The 13,230-nt window shown below is 40.2% G+C and overlaps 1 protein-coding gene across 2 annotated transcripts in view; it reads right to left on the bottom strand.

Annotated features, from left to right (window-relative positions):
* Positions 1-204: 204 nt before the first annotated feature.
* Positions 205-13,230, bottom strand: part of ANO10 (anoctamin 10) — a 121,926-nt gene continuing 108,900 nt past the window's right edge. For both annotated transcript variants that reach the window (XM_066571623.1, XM_066571631.1), the window contains exon 13: positions 205-1,068. In XM_066571623.1, the coding sequence (XP_066427720.1) occupies positions 1,033-1,068 (36 nt within the window). In that variant the 3' untranslated portion in view covers positions 205-1,032. The remainder of the gene's footprint in view (positions 1,069-13,230) is intronic.

The following is a 13,230-nucleotide window of genomic DNA, read 5'->3' as shown; positions in this document are numbered from 1 at the left end:
CAAAATTCCAGCAAGTACCACATACAGTTACATCTAGCAAAACTGAACATCACAGCAGCCAAAAATAAACCGTCTCAAGGTCACAGGAGCAAACACTGTAGATTTTGTCCTATTACTGTCAGGAAAAAAAGAAAGATTAGGACAGCTACCTTTCTTTGAAATGCAAGGAAAACCAAATCAGATATTCACTACAAACACAAGTACTGGTGTATCAAGTATCAACTTTAATTGATCTGTTTGCTCTTAGTTCATTTAACCAGAAGATCCATTCATACAATACTGCAGCTCAGAATCCAGGGGAGTGATACCAAAATCCAATATAACTTAGAAAATAAATATGCTTCATAAGTCATTCATCAGCAATCTGCTTCCTACTAATTTTTTTTACCTAGCTTTTGAAAAGATTTTAGCTGGGACCTATTTAGAGACTAGCAAACAGGAGTATATAATACATACTCTATAAATATTTATGTTCAACTATTTCTCAGATCACATAATGAAATACATTGTTGTTCTCTATGAAATGTATAACACACAAATTAATTTGCTGTGGACAAGCAGCAGCTAATAAGCAAATCTTTGAAATAACAGAGGATTGATTAGCTATTGTAATGAAGGAACAGAAGGGGCAATAACCATAAAGGGAGAGTAAATTAAATAATAGTCTGCTTTTTTCTTCCCCTTTAGAAAGTTGCAGCTGAAAATTCTAGTGAGCTTCTGGATGCTTCCGCACAGGATCTGTTTTCAATCACTCAAAGCACAGGGAGTCTGGCAGATTTTATCCAGACCTGGCATGAGCTGGAGTGTTTTATTTGGTGTTACCTTCACAAGCAATTGCATATGAGAAACAAAGAGAGCAGGAGAAAATACAGTTTCTTAGAGTGTCAGGCAAAGATTATTTACCAAGTTTCATATAAGCAGGTGCCACCTACTCAGTAGATGGTGGAGGGTGCACTCGGAGCGCCACACGCGAGCACAAACGCTGGCTCCGCCTCGCTTGTGACCGCCTTAGTCATCCTCATTCCTCCGTGTTTACTCCTTCAGCGACTCCGCCGCCAGCTTCATTTGCTGCCAGGAGAGAAGAGCGGAGAGAGACGCTGAGTACAGCGGCAGCAGGAGGAATTACCAAACCAGCTAGAGCCCAGGACACTCCAGAATGCAGCTGACTAATAAAACCGCACCAAAAAAAGAGCTTGAGCATTTAAAAACAAAAGCCACCAGTCTGTCATGCCTGATTTTTACAAAATACGCGATTTTAACAGAGGCAATACTTTTGTCCACCAAAACACTCATCAAATGGCAACGCAATTTGTATGTTAATTAATGATTTTTGTGATGAATAATCCCTTATGTGAAAGTCATTTAGCCCTAAATATTTAGGCTTTTAAGCTGATCTCAAAAGGTCAATGAACTGACAAACTGCTGCCCCCACTTCCCATTGCAACAATCTGTTAACTGTTATTCAGTATTTCTGTTGTCGTTGTGGAATTAAATAAAAAAACATCCTGTGATAGAAGAAGGAAGTAGCAGACTACTCTGGTGATATGTGTTATTTCCAATCCTGTTGATAACCAGTTTTGTTTTCATTATCCTAGGATGTCACCAGAGACATGTCACTATGTGAAACCAGGATAACAATCCCAGGTGATGAAAATATCTGCTGAGCAAAAGAAAACAGAACTGCTCTGTGAAGCTTCTTGTTAAAGAGAATGTTTCATAACACAGAACGTAGAGAGGCAACAAGAAAGAGCTCAAACTGTGCTGAAGGCATCTCTCACACATCACCTGGGGGGTGTCAGCCAAGGGCCTGGCAATGTCTGGAACCACCCTGATATAGCAAGAAATAGTCAGAGTGACTGAAGTGCCCCGAAGGAAAAAAGACACAGACAACAGCCTCAGGAAGGAGACAAGAGGGAGACCAGCCCAAAAGACAGGCAGCGGAGCAGAGGCAAGGAGATGCACAGCACTGCTGCAATTCACTCATGCCCAGCATCACTGCCTCCTTGGAGGCAATTTGGCAGGCAAGGAAAGGAAAAGGCTGGACATGAAAAAATGTGAATGATCATATGAAGAAACAATTTATGCAGCTTTCAACTCCTAAGCCACTGTTTGGTTCTGTGTCATTCCCCCAGTGGAGGATGGATGTGTGCTACTGAGCTAAAGTTGTTTCTTTTACATTTGTATTTGATCTCATAGAAATGGCCCATGACATATGAGCTATTAGAAAAAGAACTATCTAAAAATGCTATAACAAAATTGGAAAAGACAAAGCTGCAAATAAAGTGTACACTATCATTCAGTTTCTATCCCACAACATGGGATCCAAAGATGTCAGATGCTTCAACAGAGCACCTTCTGCCTCTTCTTTGCTGCTAGTCCGGGCCTGAACCTATTCCAAAACACTACTCTGCATGCTAAAACACACCTACAATAACTTTTCTTTACCATTTTTATCTGTATTTCCATGCCATCTATAAGTGAAGTAAAATTAGTTTGTGATACAAATATTTATATGCTTCTCCATAGCAACAGTGCAGGGAAAAAAAGCCACAGCTAAAGGCTGGAATACAGATAGATTCCTCTTCTATATCCTGATTCACTTGTTTAAATAAATGTCTGAATAAAATGATAGCATCTTTAATTAAAGGGTCTTTTCCTCCTATTACAAAAACATAGACACAGAAGACAGACCCTTCATTCAGCTCCTGATCCATCAAATACAAACATTCTCTTATTTTAGAATGAATTTCATAAATTCTGAGTACTGGTGTAATTGTATGGCGATTGATGAGGAATGCAGAAGACTGGAAAGGTATTTTTATTCTCTGATCTCTGCAGGCTTTGCCAAAGTCTGGAAAAAAACCAAGCACAAGTGCTAATGATGACTAAATGTAATCTGTCCAAAAACTCTGTACAAGCTGGACCCCTCTCTTTTATTTTTGAAGGCCCTCCTAATTTTAACTGAGCTAATCTTAAACTAGGATTGTCTTCTGCTGGCAATCTTATGCTATCATATTTAAAATACATGACATGAACAAACAAATATCCCAGCTTCTTGAGCAGGCCAGTGAGTAGAAAAACCTCTTAAAATAGCTTCACATGCTGCCATGGCACACAAGGGCTGGGCAAAACCAGTCCAAATGCAGTCATACACATATTTCAGGAAATGAATCATAAGCCACGTGAGAACCCCAAGAGCTGTGTATTTAATTTCTTCTTTATAGTTTCTAATACCAAAATGTATTTGGCAGCACCTAGCAGCAGCAGGCTCCCCCAAGAGCTATCATTTGGGCAAGCAACATGTGGTGGCACCTTTAAACAGAGAAATTCCTTGCCAAGTTCAGGCTAAAGAATTTAAAAATTTTCTTTCTTATTTACTGCAAAAGTAAATGTTCCTGCTCAATGGGAAAATATTTCTCTAAGACAACATATGGAAAGGGAGTGTATTTTTAAATTTTTATTGCTGAGAAAGGGAACTGATGAGGTACCTTTTAAGATCACTTTTCCCCTGACAGCCCTAACAGGTTCACTGGGAAACCTGTGGGGCTGAGTTAACTGCTCTTCCCTCAAAAAGACATTTCTTTGTAAGCTTTAAGAAGTATTTTAAAAATATGGAAGAGAGATATTAAAATGTCTTGATCTACTTGTTAAACCTACTAGATACATGATGACAAACCTCACTCATTTGAGGGGTATTAAAAGCCTCTGTGAACTAATCAGAGGCACAGCTCAGAAATGAGTTGGCTCAAGAAGCCATTCTTCATTTATTATCAGCTGAGAGTTACTAGTGAAAGGTTTATGGTTAATGCTCTGTTTTATGCAGCACCCTTAGCAACAGCAGCCTGTGCATGCAATACATGAGTGAAACATGTTTAAACTGGTATTAATTTTAGTGGGGCTACAGTGTTGTTTATCCTAACATTCTACTATTAGGAAATGCTCTAAATATTTATCTGTTGTAATTCAATAGATTTGCTATTTCCATTTTATTAAGTTCAAATTTCCTTGTAAAGCACATGTAATATAATTAGACAGTACTTCCAGGAGAAATAGCAAAAACCCTTTAATGTGGTTTACAAATAGGCTTTACCAATTACTTAGATTTTCCTACATTTCAACATTAAATTTTCTGAAAGGACTTTATTAAAATGGAACAGATCCTTTCACACCACAAAGGGAGCTGTATACCAAGCATGGAAATCAGGCTACTTCCTTTGTGGGCTCCAGAAACACCAACTTCCCTTCAGTGTAAAGGGTACAGTTAGAGGGGCTATGGAAGCCTAAACATGGGATTTAGTGCTGCCAACAATACCAAAATACAAAATTAAATCGCTAAAACCATGAAATAACAGAAATACACAGCTGCACCAGAGACCTCAACTACAGCAAAACCCCGGGAGCTGCCAAGGAATTTAGCAGAGCAGTGCCAGAATTTACCAGAGCAGTGCTTGCTTCCCCAGCACTGGAACCCAGCATTCCTGCTGCCCCAGTGCTGGTTCTGCACACACTCATAACCTAATCAGACACTCTCACCTTTCCTTTATGGTTTCTGTGGGACAGCCAACATTTAACAGACACTAACAGCCTTTGCTGGTTTAATGTTGATTTACTGCCCTTGCTGAGCTCTGTGTCAGATGCTTACAACACTGTTATTTTCCAGTTATGCCCAGACCTGGTAAGTCAGCCTCTAACTACTCTTAATTTTACCACTGTGTGTGTTAATGCCAACTGACAATTCAACCACAACCTGAGGAAAACAATTTAAAACACAGAAAGCATATAAAAGTGAAAACCAAAGAAACCAGGATCTATTGACTCACTGGACTGGTGCTCTTCCACAGGTAATACTCATGTGTACATACTCAATGTACACACAAGTTTGTACATATGAAGAACAGACAAGTAAATAGTTTATATTAAATATAAGAATACATGGAAGCAGGTGTTTTTTATCAGCAACCTCATCTTCTGGTTTTCCTGTATACACCATGTGGAAACAGCTCATATGCAGTCAGAAAGAGCAGTGGTACATGGTATCTTTCCCACTTTCTAGCATTAATTATAATATGAAAACATGACAGATATATATTAAATTCTTCTTTTGTAATGGTGTCCAATCACAACAACAGTAGTTTCTTGGCTCTTGAGCTGTCTCAAGAACTGTATCAGCTTAATCTGTAAGTACCAACCAGTTATAGAAGAGCCAAATTAACACCTGCTTCAAAACTCAGTAAGCCTCTTCCACGTGTAGTATTTTATTCTGTGTAAAGGTTTAAAAGCTTATTTAATGGAAATTTGTTCTCACTGATTATAATGGTGTAAGGTTATGGTAGCTTCATAGCTAGAATGACAAATCTTCCCTCAGGGTTTCTGTCTGAGGCACTGAACACTCTGCAGGGAACAGTGCTTCAGGACTCCAGGCTTGGGGTTACTTCTAAGCTGCATTTCTGACTCTGACCACTTTTCCAGCAACATGTTTTGTTTCCTTAGCTGGAGATGGTAACTGATGCTTCCTGACAGCAGTAATAACCAGTCCCTGTACTAGTACACTCCTGTTTATAAATCCCAGGACCACACAGCCACAATGCAACACTGAATGCTTATTTTGAGTTAAGTCATCCTGCACAACCCCTCATTCTTCTCGAAAGCTATTGATTTCCGGAATACAGCTTCTCCCCTACTTCAGTAGTATGATAAAAGACTTGTAGGAACAATTTCACAACTTCCTCATTTCCCAGTGCCAAGACCAATGGCCCTGTGATGCTGCAACCCAGTAGAAACAACCCTCTATATACAGGAAAGCCACACATGAGCATTAAACAGTCAAATGCAGATTTTTTATAAAAAAGCAAGAAAAATTTTAAACTGAAGATAACAAAGAAACAAATCCTGAAATGTCACTCTCATAAGGACTGTGAGCAATTAGAGTAATTTAAATTTTTAAGGAATATTTACTAATCTCCTTACTTCTAGGCTACACCTAAAAGATTGCATCTAGTTTTGGGCCCTCCAGTATAAGAAGGATACTGATCCACTCTGCCAAGCTAATTGTGGAATCCAAGATGGGCAGGGAGGTGATGCACATGCCCTGAGATAACTGCCAATATCTACAAGGAGGTCAGCAAGAAGATGGAATCTGGGTCTTGGCCAGGGTGCGCAACCAGAGAACAAAAAAATGAAGTAATTAAAAAATAAGCCAAGAAAGCCCCAACAGAAAACATTTCACTACAAAGATAACTAAGCACTGCAGCAGAGGCCCAGGGAGGTTTTAGAGTCTCTGTCCTCAAAGCACCTGACAGGAAACCCCACCCTCCCACAGCCCTGGAGTCCAAATTTGGTGGCAATCCTATCCTGAGCAGGAAGTAGGACCACGGACCTTCTGAGGCCCCTCCCAGGTTGAGAGATTTTTACAGTTGTTTCTACAGGAATTGTGACAGGAAGTTTGCCTGGACTCCATAGACCCAGAATGGGATCTGCTACAAGAAACAGAAAGTAATGCGAAAGAGCAAAAAAAAAAATAAAACCAACCCTCTCTTCTTTCCTTTCTTGTATGCCTAATTCAAGATAGAATACCAAGTACAAAGCCAGTGTTAATGAAACAAAAGGTTTGCAAAATTAGTAAGTGCAGAGTCAGGAAAACTTGCAGAATCACATAATTTGTGCCTTGGAGTATTGTACCTGATTAATAGCACTGTGAGAAATTGCAGTCAAAGCAACCCCATTTGTAGTACATTTTTTTCCAAGATTTTTTCCTGATCTACTTCAGATTGTCTCTGATTTAAATTGCAAAGTATTAATTAATACTCATTACAATATTCTTACAGTATTAGTCACCCTTTGCTGAACCTTATTTTAGTTCAGTAGACAGTACAAAAATGAAGAATAGTGGAAGTCACACAAGACAGTCTCATAGTATTTTCTTCAGAATATAGCTTATGCATTCTGTCCCTCAAAATATTTACATTGTTTTTCTCCTCATGTAGCTCATATTTCATAACTTTTTTCACCATAACTGGCCAAACAGTTGCCAAGTGACAGATAAATACAATGTTAAACAACATCTGAATGCCTGATGAAGAGTGTGTGCCAAAACCACCCTCCCAGGATGCCAGCTGAGCCCAAGGGATGCTCTCCCTTTAGCTTATGCAATTTCCTCTCAACCAATCAGCAGCTGGTCAATAGATTTTGGAGTCAGAAACTATCGACTGGCTATGAAAGCAATGATGCAAAAATGTGCAATGTGACATGACCTTGGTGACATCTCAAAGGGAGGTGTGTGCAGTCCCACACTCATTTCTTTAGTTCTGTGCCCTGGGTCATGCAGACATCACTATGGTTTAAGGGTGCAGTTGGCCCCTAGGTTAACAACACATCAATGATGCTTCAATGGTTTCAGGGTGAGCAATGATACAATTCCTTTTCTCAGGGGTTTTGGAGGATGTAATTACCTGCTTCCTATTACTAGCTACCATCAAGAGAAAATGAGTGAACCACACTATTCTGCCTCTCTGAAGTTTAACAAGCTTTTTCACTATGCAAGGTGTCCCTGAGCAGGCACATCCCCTTTGCAAGAGAAATACTCAGCACCTGGAGAGTTTAATGAGCCTTCTGGACACAAATTCCTAATATATGGATATGGCTGACACTGAAGCTTAACTGCAGACATAGCTGTGTTAGCTTTATACCAACTGTAATCTCCTTCCCTGGAGATACTCAAAAGCCATCTGGGCAGAGTCCTAAGGAGCATGCTCTGGGGTCCCTGCTTGAGCAGGGAGGTTGGACTAGCTGATCTCCAGAGGTTTCTTCCCACTGCCCCATTCTGTGGTTCTATGACAGCAGTAAAAGGCTGGCTAACAAGCAGTCTGTTCAATCTGCCCTAATTTACCACAGAAACTCAATGCCTTTCACTCACTCTGCTGAAAGCAGCCAGACAGCCTCTGGAGCAGCGCTGGCAGTGGTGGTGAGGGGCTTGAAGGTGGCACTGCAGGGGGACAGTGAGAGTCCTTCCTCCTCACACTGCTCAAGTGGCCAACTGCTTGAGTGATGGAAAAAATACACAGCTCACTACAGCTTCTGCAGAAGACATGTTTCAGACTATGTGTGTCTTCAGACTTTGTGTGCTTCCATTTTTTCCAGCTTAAAGCTGGAAGGAACCTGCTGGTCACAGACACAAGCCTCCCTCGAGTGCACAAACCCACGTCACAGAGGTTCAGCCAGGGGAGACCACACAGCATCAATTCCGGTGTTGCACAGGCCAAAACCCACAGCTCTTGCCAACATCCTTTAGCAAATCTATTGTACAAAAGGCAAGAGAACAGTTTAAACTATTTAATGCCACAAAATGAGCAGAGGAAAAACTCAAAGAGCATGAACGTGTCTCCCTGTAATCCATGCAACAGCAAGGAACAGACTGTGTGAAAAACAGAGACAGTCTCCCAAAATGAATTATGCTCAACCCTCAGAAGACAAAAAAAATATATATTCCACTACTTTCTGGACACAAAGTTAGTCATCCCTGGACCTCAGGCCCATAAACCCCAACATCTAAGCACTACTGAAGTCCTACCCAGCCTCTGCTCTGCCAGTGGACACAAAGGTATGGCTAGCCCCAGCCCAAGCCCAGCTGGTCTCAGTTTTACCCTGGGCTCACATTTCTCTCCAAATTTCCTAATTTGTGGAGTCATAAAGAGCCCAACTTCATTTCAAATAAAACAAGTAACAAGATAAGAACTTTACTCCTCTATGCAGGGCATTCACTGGGTAATCTAGATCAGCCTCCAGATATGAAACTAAGAACCCAACTTCAGGCACTATCTTTGGAAATTACCATCTGTGCCATAAATCTGACATAAATAAGCAGAAAGATTTGCAGGGGGCATGGCTGTCCTCTGTCCTGCTATCACACAGCAGCCACAATGCTGCAAATACAAAATTTCCATTTCTTTGTGGCAGGCAAGAAACTTCAGCCTCACAAATACGACCGAAAATGCCAGAGAAATCAAATGTCTGAAAAATATAAGTAGAAAACTTTATAGTGTATCTGAAGGAAAAGCTACATGTTAAGAAATCAGACTTCAGTGCTGGGCAGACACGTAGGAAAAGTACCCACTCTTGTGAAGGGAGTTTTTTCTAAGAGGAAATTTGCCTCTTTGTTTATCTCTTGTATCAGCATGAAAAGTAAGTTCAATTCTAAATTAACTGTTACCAGAGTATTAAAAAAAATATTTTAATATAGTAAAGTGTTGCAGTGTGATGCAATATCCTGTTTCAGCTATCCCAGTTCCTCCCTCAGGTGTTCCAACAACAACCTCTCCCTTCCCCTCCCCCTTGCCCCCTTGCTAAGTGCTGTCTGTCAATCTTAACATTCCAGCAAGGGCACCATCTGATTGGCAAAAGTTCAAAAGATGCTTCTCAGCCCTGGGGTCATTGGGCTATCTAGGTACCACTTGTCTCCTGAGACTTCCCCGCTCCTACCTGGTTGGTGGCATACCTATCCCTTCCCTGCCCCTCTCCCCGGGCTTAAAAGACACGGCAACCACACGGTTCAGGGTTCTGTTGGAGCTGTTACAACATTCAGATGTCTGTATGCCTGGAATAAAGCTCTGGATCAACCCTCCAGCAGGACCCATCTCCTTTTCCTTCACCATCACCTAAAGCCTTTCCACCAGAGGTAAAACTGAGTTCCTGCATGCCTGGACCTGTTCCAAGTGCCCAGCTGCAACACCCAGCCAGCCAAAGGTGTCTCTGAGGTGAAACGCCACAGCTGCCGCCTTTGGTCCGGCAGCAAGGGTCAGACGAGCCCAGGCACGTTCCATCCGATAATATTGGGATCATATTCCAACAGTAAAGTAGGAAAAACCAGTCAATGTTTAGATTATTTGGTGAAGAACTATTCTCAATTCTGCTCAAGAGTTTATTAGGCAAGGAGTCCAAGGCCAGCAATGAAGGGACCTGCCAGACAATCTTATTTGTTTTCCTTCCCTGCAGCAGCTCTCCTGACCCAAGCACATGTTATTACAATATAATTTTGTGAAATATTTTCATTCTTGCTTTTCTCTCTTCTACTTCCTGTGAGGGCTCTGCAATTGCTTGGTTACAGTCTAGTGAAAAATAATCAACACAGAGCCAGTAAACAATTTGTAGTTACAGTAATTTTATAAATATTTTGAAGCAATCAACTCTGTGAATGTTAGTGTGTTAAACAGGCCTTTAAATACAAAATGGCAGTGGCACCACTGACAGAATTTCTTCCTTCACCAGACATACCTGTGAAAAGACAAATTCCCTCCTGCCACATTCCCAGCTCATTGGGAAGACTATGCACCCATAGAAAGAAATAAATTGTTTTCCCTTAAACACTGGGCCAAACATAAGTATCAACTGATTACAGGCTATTGATTTGCTCTTAAATCTATATTTAAGTTGGTATGTGTCTGATCAGATAAAGTCAGTTACTCAAATTAGTCACAGTGGATTTATGGTTTGATCTGGCTCAGGAAGTTCTTGAACTAAGCACAAGCAGAGGATGGGGAGATAAATGTTATTCCTGCTTTTCACCCCATCCCAGACATCTGCATGTTGACACTTTAGAGGTTTCGGTACCAGGATGCAATTATACATAAAATTATATGCAATTATACACACAGCTGACCAAATGTGCCATTTTCATTGAAGGGGCACAAACTGGACACAGAGCATGACCCTTGCTGTACTACAAAAGACTGTCTAATAAGCAGGTAGGAGAGTAAAAGGTTGGTTTGGTAGTTTATAACTGCATGTCTTCAAAATGAGTAAAGTTGTAACAGCTGACATAGTCCTAAATTATAGGTATGGCAATATTTACGGATTTATAATCTTTATGAATTGCCCTGCTAAGCCTGTTGCAATTTTGAACAACTTAGCAAAGAGTAAAGGTCTGGTTTCCGTGAAGGCAATGGCAAAGTCCTCTTTTACTTCAGTGAAACCAGACTTTCTCTTTATATGCTTCCTGTGTTAGGAGTGAACAGAATACTTTTTCCCTTTTTCCAACACATTAGTTGGAAGAAAACCTCTTTGCTGCTCACCACCTTTCTTTTGAAGTGATGAAGTGCTCTGCCTCCACAGCCTCCTTTCAGAGCTACCTCCACTGTATCAGAGCCCCTCACAAAATTCTGTGCCTTTCGGCCTCTAATACCATCAGCAATTTCTTTGCAAAGCTTTATGAAATTCTTCTGCAATAAAGAGCAAATTAAAGCTGCATAAGAGCTACTATTTTCAGTCTGAAGAGAGATGGTATTTTAAGCAGCTCTGTAATATAAAGACAAACAACAACCTGTAGGTATGTTGAGTATTAGCATTTATTCTCTTTCTGAGATCTGCTTTAGTGCCTTTGAACACCCTATGCAATGTAACTGAGAAACTACAGAAAAAGATTTTGCGAAGAAGTTTAAATTGAAAAAAAATGGATGAATGATTTCTGGCTATTTAATTTTATTATTTTCATGCCTTGCCAACCCTATAGTCCCAGTTCCTTTCTGTTAATTTAAATTTTGTGCAGTATAATACATAAAGGCAGAGTACATGTATTATATAAAATACACCTGCATTTGTAAGAATTTCTTTTAATAACATTGTGGGTTTTAAGTTTAGAACTTAGTGTTAAAATTTTTACCTTCTAAACAAAACCTGAATGATTACCAAAAAGTTCATGCATATGGCAATTATTCTTCTACTTTGTCAACACGAACCTTGTGTCTATGCAGGCTTTCCATGCACAGCTAAGTCAATTTTCATATGCCTTGGTAACACTCCTGCTTATTTTTTCTGTTTTTTAAATTTCTTAAAGTATTTTATTAAAGCATTTTACTCCCTTTCCTTATTTATTCCTTGTGGATTCCCCACTGTTCTACTGTCCTAGCTGTACCCTCTCCCTTATATTTTAACTTTCAATTCCTTCAAAATGAGAACTCTTTCCCTTCTGCCTCTAAATTCACAGGTGGCTAAGGGTCAGATTTGCTGGCAGAAAAGCTGCCGAGAAGACTGGCCCTGGAGGCTGGCAGCTTCCTGGTGGGAAGAGAGTCCCGCTCCTCCTCCCACTCCCATTGTCCTGCTCTGCCTTTCAGGAGCAGTGGGAACCGAAGGAAGGACAAAGTGCTGCCAGCACAGCCTTGCTCTGGGGCTCTGCTCTGAGGGGCTGGATAAAGACAGACAATAAACTGAAGCCTAGAAATGAATGTGTGGAACAGATATATGCAGCTCCAGTCCAGCTGCTGTTCTAGACTGACCTCCTTCTTTTGCTTCAATGGAAATCAGAGCTAATGGTGCCAGCTTCAGCATGCACTGGGGGATTAACTATTGTGATTCATGTTAAATTGCCACACTAATTTAATTCTATCAGACCTCAAGGCTTGGCTTTGGAATCTTTTTTATACATTGAAAAGTGCTTTTACTGGATACCCTGGGTCACCAGTTACCATCACACTCCTATTCCTCAACTTTAATCTATCACAAAAAATAAATTACCTAGCATGCAACACAAACATCTAAAGTAATTTCTCTTCAACATATTAGCTGTAGCCAATCAAAAGTGTCCGACTGCTATAGAAACACTCTACAACATTACCATTTGTGAGAAAATATATGTTGTCTTGTAAATTTTATAGTAAGACCTTTATAAAATAAGTTGTTACATCTGTCAAACCAACCATATTTTAAAAAACATGCCAGTAAGTGCTGTGAAAAGACTCTAAATAAATGCTGAAAACATCATATGATTTTGCATCAGTAAAGTGAGTCAATATTATCCAGTGAGTCACCTAGCTAATTCACAGCAAATTTCTGTGATGGTATAAGATGGAAGGTGAACACACACTTCCAGAGATCCTTCAGGGCAAATCAAATATGCAAGCTAGGGCAGGACAAATAATTGCAAAATATTAACAGGCTGCAGAAATCCATTTTCTGCACTTTGCGCTTGATAATATGTCAGTGCTCACATGCTCCTGCTTCATTCTTGGCACTGGAAACAATCAGAAAGTAAAGACACACCATTATAGAACCAACAGAACTGCAGGAACCATGGCCATTAGTTACACCCTTTTTGAAAACAGCAACATTTCACAACCACAGCAAAAGATTTCTGCAATAAACTAAAGCAAATATCTCTTATGTATTAAAATGACAGCAACATAATTTCCCCTACTAATAGGAAATTACAGTAATTATTAGTGGTGAAAGGAAATACAGCAGAGG

The sequence above is a fragment of the Molothrus aeneus genome, chromosome 1, assembly GCF_037042795.1.
Source record: "Molothrus aeneus isolate 106 chromosome 1, BPBGC_Maene_1.0, whole genome shotgun sequence".
NCBI lineage: Eukaryota > Metazoa > Chordata > Aves > Passeriformes > Icteridae > Molothrus > Molothrus aeneus.
The sequence above is the reverse complement of the archived record's forward strand: the minus strand, read 5'-3'. Positions and strand labels throughout refer to the sequence as shown.